At 44.0% G+C, this 24,396-nt stretch overlaps 1 protein-coding gene across 2 annotated transcripts in view; it reads right to left on the bottom strand.

Moving 5' to 3' along the window:
- Nucleotides 1-3,894: 3,894 nt before the first annotated feature.
- BAZ1B (bromodomain adjacent to zinc finger domain 1B) overlaps nt 3,895-24,396 on the bottom strand; it is an 82,917-nt gene continuing 62,415 nt past the window's right edge. Inside the window, exons 14-20 of one of the 2 annotated variants that reach the window (XM_019646883.1) lie at nt 14,109-14,256; nt 12,819-12,966; nt 10,531-10,646; nt 7,630-7,775; nt 6,355-6,458; nt 5,681-6,053; nt 3,895-5,213 (exon numbers count right to left, since the gene is read on the bottom strand). In XM_019646883.1, the coding sequence (XP_019502428.1) occupies nt 5,696-6,053; nt 6,355-6,458; nt 7,630-7,775; nt 10,531-10,646; nt 12,819-12,966; nt 14,109-14,256 (1,020 nt within the window). In that variant the 3' untranslated portion in view covers nt 3,895-5,213; nt 5,681-5,695. The remainder of the gene's footprint in view (nt 5,214-5,680; nt 6,054-6,354; nt 6,459-7,629; nt 7,776-10,530; nt 10,647-12,818; nt 12,967-14,108; nt 14,257-24,396) is intronic. The other variant, XM_019646884.1, reaches the window with a different exon arrangement.

Below are 24,396 nucleotides of genomic sequence, written 5' to 3'. Positions count from 1 at the left end.
CTGCTGAGTCCTCTCTGGGCTGGGAAGGGAGAAGATTAGAGGGTGGGGGCTCTGCAGGAGTCTCCCTTGTGAGCAGAGCTGAGGTGGGTGCTGGGCTTATCCCCCTGCCCCTGTTTTCTGGCTCCCCACTGATCAGGACATCCCCGTGGAACAGCTGTGTTTTGCAGAAGACCCAGATTCTGTGTGTGTGTGTGTGTGTGTGTGTGTGTGTGTGTGTGTGTGTGTGTCCCTTTTTGCCTGCCTTTGCTCCTTTTGGCAACCTGCTTGCCTGTCTCTGAGGCCTGGGTTCCTGCTTCCCAGTGAGACTAGGATTCCAGCCGGGATACTCAGGGAATCTTCTGGGATGACACCCCCACCTCTGGCCCTGGGGAGTCTAGCCTATTTTGGGGCTATGGGTTAGTCTTCACTTTCTCAGACTCTGCTTTCCTCATTTGTGTAGAAAATAAGGGCATCAACCTGTCTCAAAGGTTCCCTCAGAGGTTCAGGACCTGCCTCCCCTGCCTCCTGTAGTCCAGCCTGCTGTCCCCTCCCTTGGGCCTGGAGTCGGACCATCCCCATTGCCTTTGAAGATTGCTGTTGCATCCACCTCACTCCTGGGGGCCTTAGTCAGGGCACCCCACCCCTCATCTCTCTGGATGGAGATGGGGCTGGACTGATATATGGGCATCTTGGTAGCAGACATGGGCATGGAGATGGGAGCCCTGGAGTATAGTGGGAATTGGGTCCCCAGCTTCTAAAGGGCTATGGAAAGATTTGAGGTACTGAGAGCAGCAGTGAGAATGGGGCTGGTGAGGGGAATGTGCATAGCTCCCCTGGGGCATCTTGCATGTTCTTGCGGGGAGGAGGGGATTAGGAAAAGGTCCCTTGTGTATCTGTGCCAGATCCCAGAAACCCCCATCAGCTTGGGTTCAGACCCTGGGACTCCATCTTGGCCTCGGCTTTGGCCACTATGACTCCAGGCAGGTGAAGATCCTAGGCATATGACACATAGCGGCATTCATGTCACTGCCAGAAGACCCTGAGGATCCAGCCCCGCTGCCAGCTTCACTTTAGAATGAAGGGGAAACTCAAGGTCAGCTGGTTCATTTTAGTGGTAGGACTCAGCACTCAGACCCAGGACCTCTAAGGCCAGAGCCCTTGCCCTGAACCAACCACCCATCTCACAGGGCAAGGAAAAAACAAGATAAAAACCGAACGGGTGTGTGTCAATTTCTCAGAAGACCACTCCATCAGGAGTTGACAGGGGTTTAGGGCTGTCCCTCACCACAAGGAACAGTACTGACCCCTGGGGGAATTTTGCAACCCTTACACCTTTGCTTCTGCATTTCTTGCATGTAGAATGCCCTCCCCATCTAAATCCTTCCCTTCTCACAGGGCACACAGTAGGTGCCAGGGCTGCCTTTGACCAACAAAGCCAAGTGACCCTAACACCTTGTGACTCCCTATGAGTCTTGAGTGAGACAGGATGATCTTGAAGGTGACAGCCCAGGTTCCGAGTGGGAGGGGCAGTGGCTGCACCCAGCTGGGCTTATGGGCCAGATTTGCAGGGAGTGGAGCTGAAGCTGCTAAGGGCCTGCACCAGGGCAGGGGTGGCCAGAGAAAAAGGAGAGGGTTCCGGAGACAGGCAAGTGTTGTATGGGCAAAGGGTGGAGGGGAAGGTGGGCATCAAGGTGGCACCAATTTACCCTATTCTTTGCCAGTCAGTGGGTGGGGGAAGGATGACCCTTAGCTATGCCCCTCAGCCGAAACCAGATGCTTCCAGAACACCTAGGATTGGGGTGGGGGATGAGGGCGCTGTGTAGTCCAGACAATCTAAAGGACTCCTAGTTAAAGGACTCCAAAAATTCCCAAGGGGGCTCTGTCGGCTTTGAGGCTGGGATAGTTTGCATGAGCCAGGACTTGGGAGGGAGGGAAGGTGGACTTTGCCAGCTAAGGCTTCTCAGCGCTGGAAGACACTATGGAAAAGTCCCAGACCCTTGGAGGAAAAGAAGGAAACCTTCATTCAAGGCCTTTCACACAAGTCCTCCATTTCAGCCTTCTCTCCCCACTTTACAGATAGGGGAAAGTGGAGGGCTTGGCTGGCTCCGGGGCTTTTGTAATTTCTACACCACGGCCACCTCCGGGGGTGGGGGGGCGGGGGGGGGCGACGGCACAGCACATGTTATAACCTGCGGTGGTTTTGTCCAGAGAAGCCCCTCCCACAGTGGGATCTCCCTAGACCCCAAGAAAAATTCTAGAGCCCCAAAAATTGCCTCAGAAACCAACACCTGCTGGCCTGTGTGTTGTGTGCCCCCCGGCCCCTCCCCTCAGTGGCACTGGTGGCTCAGCACATGCTTATCAGAGCAGCAGGTCTCTGTGCTTGTGTCCACACGGTCTGAACTTGTGTGTGGGAGAGAGGGCCTGAATTAAGAGGATTTCTTAGCCCTGACCTGCCTCAGTGTTAGTTCCAGGGAAACAATTCAAAGTTCACAGGAGTCAGCAGGGGTGATCCTGAGGGCAGATTGAGGAGAAGCCCCAGGGGGGTTAGTAGCTGCCATCAGGCCAGGGCCCTAGGCAGGGGTAATAATGGAAGCAGTCATAGAAGGCCAGCCCTTATTCTTCCTACCTGGCTTGAGTTTCTCACTCCCACTAAGACCCTTACTCCCTGGCAAGTTGGAGAAATCCACTGCCCAATTGGTGGCTTTGGAATCCAAGTACCACCTCACTGCCACGCCTGACTGTGCCCAGGACAAGGTAGAGGCCTCAGTTGGTTCTCAGAATGATTCAGACCCGACCTTGAGAATGAAAGTTCTTTTGTCCTCATTTGCAAGTCAACCAAAATTAGGTTGGCTTGCCCAAGGTCACACCCTTGGGGAGGGAGTAGGGAGGAATGGGCTGAGATGGTTGGACAGGACCTCGATGAAGACATGGCCCCACAGGCACTACCCTAGTGTGGCCTAAGGAACTCACCTGAGGGACAGGACTGCAGACATGGGCTGAGAGTCCAACTGATGGTGTGGAAAACGCTGAGGTAGCACAGCTCTCTTGTCCAGAGCCTGAAGGCTGATCAAATTCGATTTGACCTTGGGGTATACTGCTTCCTCCCCTGCAGGACTGAGTGCTCAGTACAGGTCTGGCTTGAAACCCACATTCAGCAAGGCCACACAGCGAGTCAGTGACAGAACCTGCACCCAGGCCTTAGGGTCCTCCTCACACGTGTGTGTGTCCCGTGTGTCGTCCCCCCCCCCTCCCCGTTTTCCCACATGTCCCTGGTTCAGGCAGTCAGGACCCTGCAGTTTCCCTTCTCAGTATGTGGGGTCATGGAGTAGCTACAAAACCCCTGAATTCCACAGGTAGGCTGCCTGCCACCCAGCAGTGACCTACTCAAATCAACCACTTGGACTTCATAAAAACGCCCAGCATATAAAATAAATAAATAAATAAATGAAGGCATAAAGAAAACAAGACTGGCTATGAGGTAAAATTGTTGAAGCCGAGTACAGGGGAATTCATTGTATTTTCACTCCTCTTTTTGTGTTATGTTTGAAATTTTCATGCAAGTTGTTTTAAAATGAGTTTCCCCAAAATTAACTCCTTTCTAAAGGACTACATAAATTCCCATAGTGAAGCCTTAAAAAATACTTTCCCCTAATTTGTACAAGTTTCAAATGAAATTTTGGGGGTTTCAGACAGAGACAAAAGGCCAGGAAAAACTTGTAGTACATGCTTTGATACCCAGGGCATCAGAATGTCTCCTGGAAGCAAAGAAATTAGTAGCTGGATCTGACCTGTGATTTAAAAGACCAAGTCAGTCAGAGATCCTCTCGATTCTGAAGAACAACTCTTTGCAAATCAGTGGGAAACAGTGCTAGGCCTGTACCACCCACCACCACCCCTCAGAGCACAAAGACTCACCAGAATTTTCTTCTTTATAAACACAAGTACATAATGTTTATTTGAAATTCCAATTTATTACAAGTTTACCCCTCAATGGGGCCCTTCCTCCTTAAAGACAATTTAAAAAACAAACAATTCAGGTGTCACTGAAGTGGGAACACAGGATTCTCACTGTTAACAAGAACAGACTGGCTCTAGGGTAAGAGGCAGGAGAAGGTGCTGGCGGCTGGGTTTATGAAATTGTAATGTCAGTGCTAACTCCGAGCCTGTGGCAGAAGGGACGGTAAACCTATCCACCAGCCTCTGGAGCAAATCCCCAAAGTCCTTGAACGAGGAGGACGGGAGAAATAGGGACCACACCTTAAAGTTAAGTATTAAGTTCTGTGAGTCGCAATTCCCTTGGTGGAATTCTTTTCCCTTAATTTAAATAGGTACAGAAGAACCTAGGTGCTCAAAATTTCCAAATTCAAAGTTGACAGAAAATTAAACCCTGCTTTGCATTTTTATCAAAATCTGCCATAAAAGGGAAAAGACTACAAAGTTTTGCCTAAATATAACAACTATGCTAGAGTCCTTATGGGAAGGGGCTGTCTGAGCTTTTCCTCCCATCCCTTCTCCCACCTCTTACTGACACCACTGAAAGATCAGGCTCTCTGGGAGTAGACTCTGAGGCCAGAAAAGGCATGGGCGGAGGCGATGGAGGAGGGGGAAGCCGCCACCAGGGCAGGCAGGAGCACGCCCCCTCCCCTACCAGGTCCCACTGCTTGCTCTGATGAGCCTCCAAGCAGACTTCTCTGAAGGAGAGGATGGACTGAGGGAGGAGATGGGGCAAAGGAAAGCAAACACATTATCATATAAATTGTACTGTACATGTGCCAAAGCAAGATGACAGAAATATTTTACAAGATGTTCTTTATACATTATCACTGCTGAAACAAGCAACTTTTAATAACTAGAAAAATCAATTTTAAAAAAATTAAACATTTCAATTCTTCCTGCTTTTCTTCTGCTCCCTTAAGAGCTTGTCTGGTATGTGGGTGGGCTGGGCTCCAAACACCCTTCTGGCCAGATCCATCAAAGTAAAGGTTATATGCATGATTATAAGCAGGACTCCAATCTCTAAGTGAAGTGCCTTAGTTTTTTTGATTTTGTTTGTTTTTCTGAGGGGGTTAGGTGGGGTGGGAGTGGGAGAGAGTTGTCACAAAGAAGGGGAAGGGTATTCAGGAATGGCGCCAGGACATGTCCTTTTACTCTGTCAAGATCAATTCAAAAGAATACAACTGTTTCATGATGCTGGTGAATACAGAACTCTGTATGGCACTCACTGATAGCGTCACCTGAGAGGGAGAGGGAGGAAGAGACAGAGCACGGGCTTAAAGAAACATGACTGTATATAAATATAGATTTTAAAAAATCAACACCACCTCCCCAACTGGCCTGATTACACTTGATTCTTCTATGTAATACAGTAATCCCTCCCCTGGAGACCAGAGGGCTTGGCACTGGCATGGTGGCCAAAGTGGAAAGGACCTTAGGAAAGAAGAAAGGGAAGTTAAGGCCATCTACTACCCATAATTATCTCTAGGTAGAGACCACCAACCCAGTATCAGCTCTCCAAGAGCTCTGCGTGATTAAGGCCCTATGGAGAGTTTTAGAAAACCAGCACAAGACTGGGATGGTGGGCATTTCTGGACTCTGTGATCTCCTCCTTTCCACGTTCTTCTCCATCTTCCTCTTCTGCCTCCCTCCCACACTTTCCTTGCTTTCCCCTGGATCCCCCCAACCTCAGCTCCCTCTCCCTTACCAGGGCCCCGCCTCTTTATTTCTTCTGTCTTCGTCCCCTGGACTGTCCAGCGGACTCTGGCTCACTGTCCCCTTCATCTTCGGCCAGCCGATCAGGAAACTTCTTGCGTTTCCTACGGACATATGGGTGGCCAGGAAGGTGTTTATGCAACAGAGCCACCAGACACTGTTCTGTCTTCACCATGCAGTTCAGCACATGGCTGCCTCGGCAATTGTACAGCTCAGCGTTGGTAAACACTTGCTTCACGTCAGTAAGGAACTCCTGCACAGAGCGGTAGCTCCCACAAGAACATTTGTTCTGCATTGTCTGGAAGTCCATGGGGTGGGTGATCACCTCATAGTAGTCCTCAGCCTCATCTCTGGTCACAGGCTCCCTGCAGAGAAGAACCGAATGGAGACATCAGCACAGCCTTGAATACAACGGACAGAAACCTTGTTATCAAGCCACCAGCCTGTGGCACAGCCCTGCTGACATCAGCCAACTGGCAGGCACAGAGAAGGTGAGTTCACCTGATACGAAGAGCTGTCTTTACAGGCTTGGAATGCTAATCCCCTGTCACTGAGACATGTCCTGAAAGGAAGGGATCAGGTTGGTTCCTAGGGGTTCAGCTGACACTCCCTCAGCCAGCTGCTAGGTTGGTCTGACTCCCAGGTGCCTGAGAACACAAGGCTCACCTGAAGGGCCAGCTGAAGCGGTACTTCACAATCTTGTTGAGGACTTCTTCACACTTCTGCAACTCTAGGCTTTGCCTCCGGGAGCTCCGCTTGGTCTGAAGCACCTGGCATCAAAGGAAGAAGACATGTTATTACAGGTCCAAGAGAAGAGGGATGAACAGGGCAGAAAATGTGTACATCTGCTTTAAAAAAAGAGAAAGAAAGAGTTCAACCATTTTCTTGGAGCAGAGACAATCAAAATGATCTGACACTCAAGTCAGGGAGCCCTCTCAGCTAGGGATAGGCATCTTATCATCAGCCCCCTTGCCGCCTCCTCTCTGGTGGATGGTGATCAAAGAAGCAGGGGACAGGCAGCAGTTGCCATATTGTAGCAGTCCTGCTAGAGGTCAGATAGAGGGACACTGTCAACAGGATGCTGTCCCGCTGAGAGCAGATGGACTTGGGATTATAGTTAACACCTTGGATGGTTATGACCAAGCAACTGCAGAAAGCCAGACGGGTTAGGGGGACCACTAGCAGCCAATTTTGTGGGGGCAGGGAGTCTCAGAGAAGAAAAGCAAGAGGGACAACAGTTTCCTTCCTGGGCTCTCCCACAGCAGGCATGTGGGAGCTAAGTGGCTAAGGAGATAAGGGAGTGGGGCCTCCCTTCCAGGTAGCCCTAACAGGCCGTGTCTCACAGCTGTAGGAGCCACGGAGTTCAAGGGGTTAGGGCCGGGCAGCAGGTAGCATCTCTCAAAGCTCCCTACTGGCTTACTTTATGCCCCCAACCCACCCAATCCCAATTTGATCTGTCCAAACAAGCAAGTTTTGAAGAGCCTCTTTTTGTTCTTTAAAGCTCAAGTAAAATCTAAAACAAAACCACTAAAATCACACTGGCTGAGGAGCAGAGGGGAGGGTAATGTCCCTCCCATAACAACTGTCAGCAAAAGCCCCGAGAGTAAGTGAGGCTCCAACATTGCTGACATTCCCATGATGGAGACCCAGCCCTTCTGAGCCACTGGAGACATATGGGTACTATTTTAAAATCCTTAGCAAGTCGCAGGCTGCCTGTTAAACTAGAGGACACAATGTTTGCAGGCTACAGCAGGGAATGCCGGACATAGCTGTTCCTGGAGGGCCTGCTGCCGTCTGCCTGCAGGTCCACCCATCAGCCTGCAAAGGGAGGGAGGTGGGAGGAGAGGGGAAGGCTCCCACCTGTTGTGCAATGAATTCCTAGTGCTGGAGTGGGGGGTCAGGAGCAGAAACATTAGAGGCAGGATGATAAGTAATTCTTACCAGCTCATCGACCTCAGTGTCATCCACAGGTGGTGCCTTCGGTCGAGACCTCCTGGTAGGATGCAGCTTCTTACCTGGTCGTCGGCCTGGCCTTGCCACAGGGGGGATGACCCCCTGCTTGCCTCGGACAGTCTTTCGAGGTCTCACTGAAATAAAAAAATACAGACTAAGAGAACTGAGGATGAAGGGAGCGTGTGTGTAGAACAGGGAGACAATGTGGACAAGCAGAGCAATGGCTTCCTTGGGTTCCGGGACGCTCCTTGCTATTTCTCCCCTGCCCTGCCTCACAGGACACTTTAGAGGCAGCAGTGTAGATGAAGAATGGACGCCTTTCATCGACTGCCAACGACCTCTTAAGAGTCTCTTCAGAAGGTCGGTTCCTTCAGTACTTCTATCCTCTGGCCCCACCCTGTTCAGTTACTCCCAGGAATGAGGCCCTTGAAGGAGTCAATTGTAAAGTGACTCACTCAGGAGGAGAGGCCATTTGCTACAGGTCTGCCTGGAATTCCTACAGCCTAAGCTCAGTCTAAGAGAGTGTAGTGTATTTACAAGTGAAATGGGGTTTGATTGTAGAAGAGATTGTGTTTCACAGTTCCCTAAACTTACCATCACAGTCTTCTCAGAGAAAAGCTGATAAGTTAAGTGAAGCACTTATGCGAAGTCTTCCTCCTTGAATCCAGTTTAGGGCTAGCCCCAGTCCTGCTTTCTTACATTTCTGAAAACCACAGATGGTTGGCTAGGCCACTTCCCTAAGAACCCTGCCCAAGATCCCCAAAGAGAGACTAAAGAACACAAAGTCACCCAAGACTACTTGTGTCTCAGGTTTATAACAGGTGCTGAATGTCAGACAAACCAGCATTTCCTCAATATGCCCCTAGGAAGCAGTGCTCCTTAAGGATTAGCTCAAAGCTTCTCCACTAAACAAATGCTCACTGGAAAGTGGGGTGGTGACGTTTGGACAGAGATGGGGGTATACAGAGGCAATGATACAACAAATCAATAAACAATGTTTTATATTCTACTTCTGGACCATGATAACCCTTCACTGGCTAGTTTAGGGTCTCTAGCTCAAGATCAGGCTAAGAAGAAAGTAAGAAGCTGATGCCAAGGATGAAACCTGGAGTCCTAGGGACAGTCACCAACCCAAGGACTTCAGCTGTACTAGGGGACCACATCTTTGGTGACCTAAAAGGCAGAATAGGCAAAAAGCTCTGAAGTACCAAATACCTTCCTATATCCTTTTGGCAGGTAAAATCCTCAAAACCTGGAAAGGAAACAATTCCTTGAAAAGAGAATAACAACTCAGAATGGAAAGCAAACACTCGTTTGAAAATAAACAAAATCAGCACATTGCAATATTCAGAATCTGTTTCCAGACAAACGTGCATCCAAATCACAACTCTGGGCCAGTAGATGCTGGCCTCTGTGATGCAGGGCTAATGGACTGCTTGTCTCCTCACCCTGGACACCTGGAAAATCATGCCTTGTGAGCAAACAAAAGGAGCCTAACAGAAATGGGAGAAACTGAGGTGTCCCAAATTAGAGAGGATTGGGGAGATGGGAGCAAGTGTGCAAGTCAAAGCCCTCAGCTTTGGCAGCACCACTGCAGTAAGAGACTGGTCATGCCAAACATCCTCTCTCCTTAACCAAGACCGATTGTTCCTAGAGCTATGATCTTGGGAATTGTACCATCTCTTCAAAAGCTCATCAAAATCTTGATCTGTGGTCTGTTTTCTACTAACCTAGAAGATAGGGTATATTTTGGAAAGAGGGAAGCTGTTGAAAAGGATAGACTGCAGAACTTTAGGTTTAACCATGAAAATCACAAGGCTCTCAAAGACTCATGAAACATAAACATGAGAGAATGAGAGTCAACGTGGTGAAGAGAAATAGGGCCTTTCACTTCCCGTACTGGCTGGCACCTAGTGCGAAACAGACCTGAACCTTCATAACAAGTTTAGGCCTAAACTATGGAAAACCAGTCTTCCTTTTTCAAGCCCTGGCACTATAGGGAAGAGAAAATCACTGTAACCAGAGAAAAAATAACTCCTCTGAAAGCAGGACTACATCAGAGGCCAAAAGAATGGTTAGAGATGGCAACGGGCCTAGACCTTTTTCACCCAATGTCCTCAGACACTGAGGGGTTCAGAGCTAGCAGACTTGTCATAAAACAAAGTTGGGACCTTGAATTCCACTACATCTTGGACTAAGTAGATCTGCCATAAATTGATGTTCTTGAGAACAAGTTCCCCAATCTCCTACTAGGAAGGTTGTTAAATGGCATCTTGTAAACCCATTTTTTTTTCTTTTTTAAAGATTTTATTGGGGAATTGGGGGAGGGAAAAGTGTTAGGGAATCAGGGAAGGGGAACAGACAAGTTGCTGTCCTTTTGTTCTTCAGTCTAGCTGTGGAGGACGTTGCTTCACTGGCCCATGTTGGTATTATCATTGTGCTCCTTCCCGGATGAGGCAGTTGATTGCCAGCCATTGGACAACAGCTCACGCCAGCTGCCGGCCGCTCACGGTAGCCCCACTGCCGCCCTATTGCAGCCTACACCATCGCGGTCGCCTCACAGCAGCCCAGCTCCAGGTTGAGCTGTTGTTCACCATCTTAGCTGTAGAGGGCGCAGCATCACTGGCCCTCATGTGAGATCCAAACCGGGGCCCTACTGCTCAGAGCTGGCGTCCCAAGCTAACTCTTAACCAGCACGCCACTTGGCTGGCCCTCTTGTAAACCCATTTAAAACCATGGCAGTGGAGTCACCCCAACAGCCACAATATGTGAGAAAAGATGGCATGAAGACAATGCTGAAAATCTACTGCCAGCCAACCCAGTCTTTCCAAGTCAGCTTAAAAGGCTATGAGGCTAACTATGAAGGCAAACTGAATACGTAATACTTACATCGCAAACCAGCCACCTCATAATCTTCTTCCTCTTCCTCTTCTTCTTCGTCCTCCTCTTCTTCATCGCTCTCATCATCTTCACTGTCCTCAGAGGCAGACTCTTCAGTATAATTCCTGTGAGGTGGAAAAAGCATGTAGGAAACATGGTCAAAGTGCCTAGGTCAAAGTGTTCCTAAGGGGATACAGTCCCATAGGGATCCCAGTAACTTTTTCTTCTTTGCAGACTAGACAGGTTTGCTGGTGCAGAGAGAACCTGAATCTAGTCCAGGACACAGGAAACAGAATGAAGTCCTAAGCTTCAACAGCATGCCTCCTCCACCAGGCCCAATGCTTTGGATAAGACACCAATGGCAACATCAATCAAGACCAAAATGCAATCCTCCCCTCCCCCACACCAAACACCACAAAACTCTATTCCTTTTATCTCATAAAAACAGCCAGATAATGTAACATTTCAGGTATTAAAATGTGTCCCCAACTCTGAGGTGGACTGAAAGAATAAAAGCCCAGACAGGTGTTACTCCACCTTGATGGCCCCCTTCCAGGAGCTGAAACAGCTTGCAGATGACCATAACATCAAAGCAATGGTAATCCCAGCTCAGAACAGCTGGTCCAAAGCCCCACTATTTCACAGTAACATGCCTCATCTCTCTAAGTGTAGCTGGAATGGAGTGAGAAATAACCAAGTAATACTGTTAGGTGGGGTCAGGATCAAACAGCTCTGCTTTTTCAGAGACCAAGCCGGAGTGCCTATAAGCTGCCTTTTTACAACCTCAAATTTCAACGTGAAAAACAACAGTATTAACTTGGCAAATATTAGGCGCCCCCTCTTTACAAGGCCCTGTGTTTGTCCTTTTTGGGGTTAGGGTGAAGAACAAAGCACCACCTCTACTCTCAGGGCACTTACAACCTCATGGGAAGATGCTCATGTACAAAACTAATCATAAAGGCAAGATGCATCCAAATACTGTTTTAGAGATTGAAAACTCAGTGGGAACATAGAGGAGGAACAATTAATCCCAAGGATGGTAAGGATGTTTCAAGAGCAGTGAAATTTTCGGTTGGCCATGGGCGGTTTGCCCAGGGGGCAGTGCTGGGAAGAGGGAATATTCCCAGCTGGGAGGAAAGCACAAGATGCAAGGATACACAATGAACAGTCTGTAACAAGCACACAAATACGGGAACGAGGGCTTGTAAAAACACATGCCAGTATCGTACAAGAGTCTGAAGTTAGGCTAGGGAGTTTGGACTTTATTGAAGAATCAATGGAAAGATTGAAGCTTTTGACTAGTAAAGTGACATAAGCAGCTGTCTGCTGTATGTAAACCATTCTGACATCACCACAAAAGCTGGAAGTTAAGAGGGGGTAAGATATGAGGTAAGGAGTTGGGAAGCCCCGGTGAGAGAAGTAGGAGGGCAAAGTGACAGCAGGGACCTTGGAAAATGGACAGCAGGAGAGTGATTCATGAGGCATTTGGACACTGACTTGACAATATTTGACAAATGAATGACTGGAATACGAAGGTGAGGAAGACGTCTAAGTTGACACCAAAGTTCTAATCATGATAAAGAAGAAAATCCTAGGTATGGGTAACAAAGTTAATGAGTTTCAGGGTTTTTAGCAGTGGGCGGTTGCAGAAGTAATAACAAATTAAGAAGTGGGCAAAGTGCCTGAGCTGCCGACTGGCAGGCGGATGGCTCAGTGGTTAGAGCATGCACTCTTAACAACAAGGTTGAGGGTTCGACTCCCACATGGGATGGTGGGTTACGCCCAGCCACAACTAAGATTGAACACGGCACCTTGAGCTGAGTGGCTGCAAGCTGCCGACAGGAAGCCAGATGGTGACTGGACTTGGAGCTGAGCTTGCTGCACCCTCGACAACTAAGACTGAAGGACAACAACTTGGCTGTTCCCCTTCTCCAATAAAAAATAAATAAATGAATAAAATAAAATAAACACAAGAGTGCTTGGTGCTCCTGGGGTTAAAAAAAAAAAAGAAATAGGCAAAGTGGAGGCCAAAGGCAGAGGGAGGAGATATATTGTTACTTTAGAAGGTATGGTTCAAGAAGACAGAGAACATGCTGGTAGTGAAAACTAGAAATATCAACATTAGGCTAAAATTAAATCACAGCCCTGTGAGCTCCTATTGTAATACCTTAAATGATCAAGCTCTACACCCAAAAGATGAATTTAAAGCTCCTTAGAATCATTCAATATGAATAACTTAAGCTTAATTATAACAGCTACTTATTCACTTATTTGTTTTTAAAAGAAGAAATTCTCACCTGCCACGGGAGTTGCGCCTGGCAGTAGCAGGCTGGCAAGCTGGGCACTGCCACTCACCATCTGGTACTTCATAGAGGGCCGGCCTCAGACAAAACAGGTGGAAGGCTTTATTACACTCATCACACAAGATCAGTTTGTCATCCTCACCTGCAAGGAGATAAAACTGTATAGCATTGTCGGGAGCATGGCAACAGTCAAGGAGTTGTAAGAAAGGGCCGTTCACCCTCAATTAACACCATGGAAGAACACACTTTCTAGTACAGTGCTAACCCTTTTCTTAAAAATGTAGTCATTTTCTGAAAAGAAATATAGCATAAATTAGACTGTAGGTAATTTAGGGCTTAGGGCTTCTGACTTCTATCTCCAAATCCACCCAGGGCTAGGATAAGGCAGTTAACATTTATTAAAAGGTAGCAAAAACCAAGTGACAGCAGGAAATTTTGCTGCTCCTCTCCCACTAAGAGATGAATCACCCAAGAAGTATTACATTTTCTGCCCTTCCTCCTCCTGGACCGCCTAAGCACTTTCCAACTCACATCTGATACGGTTTGTAAAACACCGCCTACATTTGAAAATACGCTGAACCAACTTAACATGGTCATTTCCCCTCTCCAACTGTCATTCTATTGGGTTGTCGGAAAAGTCATGACATATTTTCTCTGTTTTTCGTTGCAAAAATGCGTCATGACTTTTCCGACAACCCCATATATCAGTTTTTAGAGCAACTGAATGATTTTGCATAGGTCTTTTCATCCTTGGGTATTAAGTTCTAACCTAATTCAGAAGATAACTTTAGCCACTGGAGAGTCAAATCACTGAGGCAGGCTTTTAGCCATGATGTTCCTTTTATACATATGGGCTCTTAAAGCTCTCAGCATTTGAGTCCCAAATGCCTTGCTCTGTAGAACTCAGTGCTAGTCGGCCCAAACCTGAGTATTCTGTGTACAAGCACTGCCCCCTGTTGGCAGCACCGTCTTACTTCACAGATGACTAAAATTCAGAGATGATAAATTAAAATGTTTAGGTTTACTAATTTTGTTCTCTGCAGAAAACTGAAAGATTAGAGAGATCAACTACTTTTGTTTTTTACTCAATTTGAGTAACAAAGGGCCTACTTTGATTTGCTGGCATGGGATTTCAAAGACTAGCATTTCATAGTCCAGAAGGTAAAATCTGTCCCACCACATTTAAAAGCTGTGCACACGGAATTTTTTAGGGGAGAGAAGATCTGGGAAATGGAGGTCCCGGTCCCTAATACACTCCGAAAAGCAACTGTGACCTAAATATACCTTTTTTTCGACAAACTTTGCATCTAGCATTTTCTGCTGACATATCCCACTTGATACAGGCATCAAGCATCCCAAGGAGAACATGCATTCTGGAAAAAGTCTGAGCTTCACGGATTGCTGTCTTCCATTTTTCCAGAGCAGATGCAACCTAAACAGAGACCAAATCAGGCCAGCGTTACTACAATGCCCTCAAAGACATGGGTTTTCATATGGTACTGACAGAGTATATATATACACACAGAAAGAGGACTAAGAACAGGTAAAGATACCAGAGGATTCTGAGTACAACCTCCTAGAACTCCTCTAGTGTAACTCACTATCTCACAGAAGAAATCAAGGCTCTGAAGGGTTACAAAAAACTTTTCAAAGGTCACACAAAGAATTAAAGTGGGGGAAATGACTAGAGACAGGTCTCTTCTAATGAAAACCACTTAAAGATTCAGTGTCATTTAAAAGCAGGAACACTTGTATAGTGTAAATGCTGGTATGCAACAATGTACATGGCTAATAAAACTTTGGTTAACAAGAGTATCAGTTTCTACACTAGGATGTGCCACAATCCCATATTACAGGGCCTAGAAATAATAAATAGTATCTATAGAGCATTCTACAACACTTAAAAAGTATTAAGTACTTGGTCAGCGGGTAGGTTCGGGCTGAACAACATTTAGTAGTCGCTGCCTCTATAGAGAACAGTCACCACATTCATGGCGGGGATTTTGCGCTCAATAGTTAGAGGCCCTGGGCAGACTACAAACTGTGACAAAAGGTGTGGAGTTCCTCATTTGTACAGATTGGGTTCATCACAAATTTACCAAGTCAAGAGTTCCAGATCAAGTGTTTCAGCCTTCACCTACAGGTCATGAAAAAGAAGGCAGGGGGACATAGTACCTCATAAACTGCACAGTTACCACAATAAAAAAATACTAAAAGACATCCATATTGGGAAAAAGATGTAATGAAGATGCTCGGATTAGAAAAGCACATACTCCTCAGGTTCACAAGAACATCCCTTCAGTGAATGCAAAACTGAAATAATTCAACACTTTAGGAAGCCCCTGAGGTTGTGACAAGGACTTCTGGCAAGAGGACATGACTCACATTGGTCGGGCCGCTGGGGTGCTGGGGAGTTAGCAGTGCGGTGGGTGGCATCTCAGCCCCATAGACCAGGACATATTTCAGTCCTAATGCCAGAGCAGTTTCAGATTAAAACATGCAAACAATTTTTATGATGAGAAAGTATTCTCATTAAAATATATTTTAAATGCTTTTTTTTTTAAAAAGTATTAAGTCCTGATACAAAATATCCCTCTTTATCACCAACTTCCAACTTAAAGTAAAAATTTTAAAGTCCCAAGGGTTACCCTGACTTCATTCTAGGTAGTTACTTTCAGTATAACCTGCATTGCCTCCTCCCATCATCACAAAATGAAAATTAATTTATAAACAGCCAAGCAAAACATAGGATGGTGGAAAATAGAACAGGAATTTTGTTGATAAATACAACCCTCTTTCCTATAAAATACACATTCTAAGGAGAAACAGAAATGCCATCTTGGGATAATTCATTTAATTGTATTACTGTTTTATTAGTCAAAAGGTGATTTTTTTTGATGTTTCAAAGTACTTATTGTCTAAATGATTAGGTGAGCATCCACGTAAACAAATGCTAATGTGGGGGATATGATTCTCAGAGAGTCAGAAAATACAGCAGAGATGGACAAGGTAAAGAAAGCTTAGACAATTACCAGAAGCTGACAGACTAGGTTATCTCAGTATCACCAACCTTGTGGAGGTCGTATTGCCAACTCAGTCATGACTGAACTAAAGCACATCAGCAACCCCGCTACTTCTCTAACTCGGTTAGCTCTAGCTGACACCACCACACTGCTGGATTTCACTGCTCTGCCCTAGGCAGAGAGGTCTGTGATCAGTAATAGTCTTCCTCCTACAGGAAAGGCCACAGGCTTTAAAATAGAGCTGCCGAGGGACAAATAGCAAGCTATTTCTGAAGCTGTGGAGTAAAGGTTGAGGGAGAGAAACTAAAGCTGTCCTTTCTCTTTCCTGCAGAAACAGAGGACCAGAGAGAGACTTGCAGGTATAAATCCATGAATAACAAGGATAATATAAACACACCAAAAAATCTATTTAAGAGGCTGCTAAAGTTGTAGTGCAAACTGACTCATTCCTTACTCCAACCTCCAATTGCAGGTATTTTGACACCTGCCTTCGAAATACAGCACAATTTCTTTCTTTCCCTCTTCAGTAAAACGTGAGGTCCACTATGACAGCTGCCACACTGGTCATCTTCCCCTGATATAATAGAGAGCTAAGATATGAAACCATAGGCTCTTATTGTAATAACAACCCAAATCTCTTCAATGGAATATAAATTTAGAATTTTAGGTTCTTAAAAGAGTGCCAGTGAGAAAAGGCAGGGCATGGCTAACATGGACTTTGCTGTCCTCTAGTGGTCAGATGCATACAAGTATTCAAGAAACAATCATCAGCACATAGCATTGCTTTTTACTTCCTGAAGTTATTTCCTATAAATTATAAATCTGGGTACTCAATAGCTCATCTGGCCTCAATGAAATAAATAAATAAATAAATAAATAAATAAATAAATAAAAAACTGGAAGAGATCTTGGAAATGAACTTGTTTAACCTCATTTTAAAAATATTTGAGATGAAATTTATATTAACAAGTTTACCTTGTAAAGTATACAGTCTATGGTTTTTCATATTTACAGACTTGTGCAACTATTAACATAATCTTAATTTTAGAAGATTTTCATCACCCCCCAAAAGAAACCTTGTACCCGTTAGTAGTCATTCCCCACCCCCTACACTAACCCACCACTTCCCCAGCCCTAAGCAACTACTAATCTACTTTTGGTCTATAGATATGCCTATTCTGGACATTTCATATAAAACGTGGCCTTTGTGACTGGCTTCTTTTACTGAGCATAATGTTTTCTAGGTTCATCCACATCACAGCATGTAACAGTACTTCATTCCATTTTAATTGATGAATAATATCCGTTGTTTGGATGTATCACATTTTGTTTATCCATTAATCAGTAGATGGACATTTGGGTCGTTTCCATTTTTTGGCTATGAATGTGCATGTAACATCCGCTTATCATTTTTCATGGAAAGAAAGCTTACACAAGGTCTCAAAGCAATTTAGGGCCAATCCAATGCTGTTGGCATTATACATACTTGATAATCATTAGCACCCTGTTATATCCACTGAGTTATCCATCTAGACCAGCCAAGAGTCCAACCAGCTTTGAATTGTAGGTAAAAACATTAGGCACTGAAGATTTGACAAAACATCCTGGTCTTCTCCTATTGCACTAAATTCCAAACAGTCCAGCACATTAAAAAACAAAAACCTACCATAGTCATGATAGTAAAACAGATCAATAGCAGCAACTTTATCTTGGTGGAATCCAGTAAATACTCTCTGTCATGCAGTGCTATTACGTGTCTAGCAGAGGCTAGACACATTACTCTGATGAAAACCTCAAATTCTCTAGCACATTTAAATAAAGTTGGTCCCTAGTTAGAAGTGGGTATAACAGATTTAAGGGGAAGCCAGCTTACATGCAAGTCACCATTAATCCCTTTACCTAACAGTAAAAAGGCAGTATCATATCTTGGCTCCAGATCACAATCTTCCACAAAAACATATATAAAATGGAAAAACATAATCAGGTTGTCAGGACAAATGCATCCAAAGTAAACAGAGAGCCTAACAGAACCCAGGATTTTGCCAAATTATACAATGTCTTTTTCCATTTAATACAAGAAAATGAAATAAGCATTAAATATTTGAAATCATCGACTATTTGAAATCATCAACCAAAAGAGATTTGAGAGATAATCTACTTTTATACATAAGGAAACTGAAGCCCAGATTAGAGACTGATATTAGTTCATACAACAACACAGTGCCATTTAAAAAAATCCTGGCCCATGCTAAGTGGAAACCTTCAAAGCAAAGGACAGTGGAAAATTTCAGAGCTGTGGCAAAGCTGACCTTTGGTTGGAGAACTGAAGGGCATAATGCCATTTTAATGAAGAACATTGTTGAACTACTCAGTAGGCAATCTAATGGATTTTCCAAGAAACTCTTCCATGCTTTCCATTTGTGTACTATGTGTCTGGACCCCAAGGTTAAACCTGAAAAGTGCTCATATTTTCTTCCCAATCAAGCTAAGAATAAAGTCTCATATGACAAGCTAAGAAGAAGTTACTTCACTATGCGGTGAGTACTAAAAAAAAATAAGACATAATAAGAATTCTACATCTACTAGTTCTCAATAAGAAAACGTTACAGATAAAGAAATGGCAAACAAAGATCACACCAAAAAAGAATTCTATATAAAACTAAGTTCAAAACAAAATCCATGTTATATGCAGCAAGGCTGGAAATTATGCTTAATGAGAAGAGATTTAGCAAAGGAAACTATTATCTAATGTCTTAGACTTCATCTAGGTTACTTGGATGCCGTATAATCATTAAAAGGAACACAGGAAGGTGAGAACTAAATCCCAGTACGATAATGACATGTGTGTGGTCTCTGAGCCTACTTCATGAATAGTTAAACCTTTATCTAACTGAGTTCCCTGCTCTGCTTACCTCTTCTCCAAAATGATCTTCCTGGTATCATATATCACCGTTGGCCTCGGAAACATGACAACTGTGTTCAAATATCTGAGAAACTTTAGAAAATAGACGTATTCTGTGTAAACTGGGAGGGCAGCTATGACAAGAAGGCCAAGTTCAGTTCAATCTAACAAACTCTATGCCTCCTTCCATGAACTAATTAACTCCAACTTATTCTTCAAAACCCAGCTGATATGTTCTCTCCTCCGGGAAATTCTCTAATTTGCCCTAGATATCCCTCACAGGTGAACCGCGTACTGCTCTTTTATCAACAGTACTTGTCACACTACTATAACCTTCTCTCACACTCAAACTTGAGTTTCTTAAGGGCACAAACTTCTGGCCTATACTCACCACAGTGACTGGCACAGGCAAGCCTTTACCCATTGTTTGTGAAAAGAAGAAAAGGAGAGAGAGAAATTAAAAATAGGGGAAAGTATTCCTTAGGGGACGTCTCCCTTAAGGTAGTGTTCTCAAATAATTCTTAATTCTTAAGTAATCTTAAGCAGAAATCTAATATCTGTAACAGACAAAAATGGAGCTAATTATTCTAATAAAGAAAAAAAACCAGAAACAACATAATATTCATCAGTAAGGAATTAAGATGTTAGCAAAACACACTATCAGGTAGATCTACATGGACTCACAGGGAGAGGGGACAGATGCTCAGGATAAACTGGTGAGTGAAAAACTGCAGAACATCATGCAGAAAATTCCATTCTGTAAAAATCCAACAAACCCATCCTGTATGTATATAGAAAACAGGTCAAACTATTAGAGAGTGATATTCTTGGGGAGTGAAGTTAGAATGAAAGTTGTTTCATATTTTACTTACCTTTACATTTGATTTACTTACAACGAGCATGCTTTTAAAGTTAGAAAGCCAGAAAACTGAATGAGCACATGCAAAAAAATGAAGTTGGACCCTCACCTTTTACTACCTACGAAAATCAACTCAAAATGGATCAAAGATCTAAATGTAAAAGCTAAAACTATAAAACTTTTCAAAGAAAACATAGGGGAAAAACTTCACGACACTGGATTTGGCAATAATTTCTTGGATATGACACCAAAAGCAGAGGCAACAAAAAAAATAGATAAGTTGAACTTCATCAAAATTTAAAACTTTTGGGCATCAGAAGACATTCTTCAACAGAATGAAAAGGTAGCTCACAGAATGGGAGAATATATTTGCAAATCATATATCTGCTTAAGGATTAATATCTAGGTAACATAAAGAACCCATACAACTCAATAGCAAACAACCCAATTAAAAAATAGCCCGGGCCGGCCGAGTGGCACGATGGTTAAGAACTGGCTTGGGACTCCAGAGGGCCCTGGTTCGGATCCCACATATGAGGGCCAGTGACACTGCCCTCTACAGCTAAGATGCTGAACAACAGCTCAACCTGGAGCTGGGCTGCTGTGAGTCCCCGGCGACGGCGTAGGCTGAAGCCCCTGTGGCAGTGGGTTGCCATGGGCTATCGTGTGTAGCCAGCAGCCGCAGTGAGCGGCCGTCCAGAAGCCGGCGACTAATCTGCCTCACCCGGGAAGAGCGCAATGATGGTGCCAACTTGGGCCAGTGAAGCAACGTCCTCCACAACTAGACTAAAGAACAAAAGGACAGCAACTTGTCTGTTCCTCTTCCCCCAATTCCCCAGCATTGTTCCCATCCCCCCAATTCCCCAATAAAAATCTTAAAAAAAAAAAACCAAAGGACTAGAACAGACATTTGCCCAAAGGAGATAGACAAATAGCCAATAAGCACTTAAAAAGATGCTCAACATCACTAATCATAGGGAAATGCAAATCACATCCATAGGTAACTTGATAGGCAACTATCAAGGAAACAGAATAAGTGTTGGCAAGGATGTGGAGAAATTGGAATTGTGCATTGCTGGTAGGAGTGCAAAATGGTACAGCCACTATGGAAGACATTATGAGAGTTCCTCAAGAAATTAAATACAGGGAAAGCTACTCTATGCTAGGACAGACTGTATACCAATATTCCGATAACCTATGATATGCTCTGTGATGTCTTTTTTCTTGCATCTTTGTCTACCTTGATACCAATAACTTATAAGGAATCTATATAGTTTGCATTTCAATGGCTTCAATACACTGGGTTGTCGGAAAAGTCATGACGTATTTTGTCTATGTTTTTAAAGGTCATTTATTTATATAAAGAACAAAGATCAATCAATGATATATTGCTCGTTTTGTTTGATAACCTTTTGCCATCTTTCAGTGAACTTCATAATTCCTCGTTCATAGAAGGACATGTCTTTATTTGTGAAAAACTGAACAAGGTGCTGATTTACATCCTCATCTGAATTGAACGTTATACCATGCAAGGAGCTTTGATGAGAGCCAAACAAGTGGAAGTCTCGGCGCAAGGTCAGCCGAGTATGGTGGGTGTGGCGACACATCCCATCCAAGCTCCAATAATTTGTGACGGGTGATCAAACTTGTGTGTGGTCTCGCATTGCCGCGATGGAACATAACTCCTTCACAATTATTAAGCTCTGGATATTTCTGGATGATGGGATTTGTTCAAACTGTCCAACTTCCGACAGTACACATTCGAATTGTTTGTTTGTTTCTTTGGTAGGAGCTCGAACACGACACCTTTAAAATCCCACCACATTGAGAGCATAACCTTCCTCTGATGAATGTCTGCTTTCAATGTAGTTTGAAGCAAATAATCACTTCGCGACTAAGACCGTTTGGGCACCACATTGTTGTAAACAATCCACTTCTCATAACCAGTTATCGGTCGCTTCAAAAAGGATCATTTTCCTCATGTTTAATGAGCATATTGCAGATGTTTATATGCGCTGTCAAATGAACTTCTTTGAGTTCATGCGAAACCCAAATATCAAGCTTGCTTACGTATCCCAGCTTCTTCAGGTGGTCGTGAACGCTTGAATGATGGATGTTCAATGTTTCTGCAATCTCTCATGTCGTGTAACGTGGGTTTGACTCGATCAATAGCTTTATTTTGTCATCATCAACCTTGGTGGGCCTCCCTGACCAAGGAGCGTCTTTGAGATCAAAATCACCAGCACCAGAATTTCATGAACCATCGTTGGCACTGACGTTCTTGTAGAGCATTGTCACCGTAAACTTTATGTAACTTTTCACAAGCTTGACACATGTTCTTCCCTTTATGGAAGTAAAACAGTAAAATATGGCAAAAATGCACAGCTTGGTTTTCCATCTTCAACTTGTAAAATCTCCAAAACTCAACCAAATCACTCAATTTTATTTTAGAATGAAGCCAGAACTATCAGCTGTCAAATGACATAGCAATAACATAGATGCGAATGACTCTAGTACTTCCAAAAATGAACTAGTGCCATCTGTTGCAAACATGTATCATGACTTTTCCGACAATCCAATACTTCAGTTCCAATTTTTTACTTGACCCAAAGAAGCACTAATCTGTGTATGTGATTTTCAGTATGGCTGGTGTGTTTTAGAAGCCTGAAGTCAATAACATGAAACACAATATCAAGAATCAGAAGTAAGTAACTTGTGTGGAAGGAATGTATTTAAAAAAGAAAACATTGGGTGGTTTGGATACAGCAAATTAATTAGGGCAGGGTACATTAGATTCTTTGTTCTTCAAAAATTTGAATTATAAGAATTTTTTTTGATGTACTATTTCAATTTTTAGTAGCAAATAAATGGGGACCTTATTAAAATTTGAGGCATTAAAAAAAAAAGATATTAAATAGAATTCCTATATGGTCCAGCAATTCCACTTCTGGATATAGACCCAAAAGAACTGAAAGTTGGAACTGGAACAAATATTTGTTCACCCATATGAACAAATAACAGCATTATTCGCAATAACCAAAAGGTGGAAGTGACCTAGATGTCCACCCACAGGCAAATTAACAAAATGTGGTCTATACGTACAATAGACCATTATTCAGTCTTAAAAAGGAAGGTAATTTTGGCACACGCTACAACATGGATGAACATTAACGACATTATGCTAAGTATGACAGTCACAAAGGACAAATATTCTATGATTCCACTTATATGAGGTACCTAAAGTAGTCAAATATATAGACACAGTAAGAAAATAGTGGTTGCCGGGGTTAGTGGGTGCAAAATGGAAAGTTTAGTGTTTATAACAAACATAGTTTCAGTTTGGGAAGATGAAAAAGTTCTGGAGATGCATGGTGGTGATGGTTGTGTTACTGGCCAGCAGAGTTCCCACCCACCCCCCAAAAGACTTTTAAGTTTTCTTTCCTATAGAAATGTTAAGTATAGAAATGTTAAGTCTCCTCCCTAGTTTCTTAGTTCCTTAGCTCTTGGCTTTGATTACTTTTCTAACCAGTTTGTAAATCCTAAAGATTGCTCCTAGCCTGAATCCTAAAATTCTATCCCCCTGCTTCTTGATTGCTTTGTAAATCAAGTTTCTGAATCCTAAACAACAGAAGTCTCCTGCTTCAGATAACTACTTGAGGGCCTGTGACTTCCTAATATCCCCCAGGCCAGTAAGCTGAACACCAAACCCATTCTGGGTCCAGACAACTGACACCACCTGAGTAACAGGCTAAATGGCAACAGGCTTTATGAGAGCTAACAGATTTATTAATTAAAATCTATTTTTCCTCATTCAGGGACTTTGGGAATACAAAGGATACCCCAACAAGATTGCTGGTCACAACCAAAGACGCCAATATGGTCTTCCAGGTGGAGCTCACGACCCCTTCCTTCCATCTGAGATCAGCTAGGGTGAGAGTTCCGTGAATCCTCCAATAGGCAGGGACAGCTCTACACCCCTGGCCAGCAGGAAGCAGATACAGAAGAGACCTCCTGTCCCTCGGCTTCCCATAGAGATTTTATGGGGGATCACGTCTCTCAAGGGTAAGACTAGGTAGGCAGTTAGAGGCAGACATTGGATCTCTGCATTCCTGCACGTCCCACAGAATGTGACTGCCCGGTGACATCCCCTCTCAACCCAAAACTTCTTTTCATTGTAACTATCTACCCCTAAAACAAATGGGTACTAGATCAGACCAGTCACTCGCACCTGCGCAGTACATCCTGTCAATCACAGGTGCCAATCAAGTTGTTCCACACCCTTAGGGGAACAGCCCATTCTAGAGAAGAGATATAAACCCCAAGTCCTGGGCAGTCGCCCTTTTTCCTTCTTTTGGACGCCCTGGTCTTTTGACCGCTTCATCCTTTTAGAGCCTTTTGAGCCTCGCCTTTGCACGTGGCCTGCTCCAAACTCTTTGGAATGTAATTTCTCTTCTAATAATGGGCCCTTGAGCCATTCTCTACTGCTTGGGCCTACTTCTACTCTTTGAAATGTATTATCTTTTCGAATACACTACTTTTTCAGTACTTTACTCCGGCTTCTTGTTCAATTCCTTGCTCGAGTTGCCAAGGACCTGGATTTCGCACTGTAAAGGGCCCACTTTCCAACAACAGTTGCACAACAATGTGAATGTACTTAATGACACAGAACTGTACACATAAAAATGGCTAAATGTTAAAATTGTTATGTATATTTTACCACAATTTTTAAAAACGACCACCTTATAAAAAAAGGAATCAGCTCTGGCATTCTGATCTATTACCCAGCTC

Source organism: Hipposideros armiger, unplaced genomic scaffold, assembly GCF_001890085.2.
Source record: "Hipposideros armiger isolate ML-2016 unplaced genomic scaffold, ASM189008v1 scaffold_107, whole genome shotgun sequence".
In the NCBI taxonomy this organism is placed as follows: Eukaryota; Metazoa; Chordata; class Mammalia; order Chiroptera; family Hipposideridae; genus Hipposideros; species Hipposideros armiger.
This window is presented reverse-complemented; position numbering and strand designations above follow the sequence as displayed.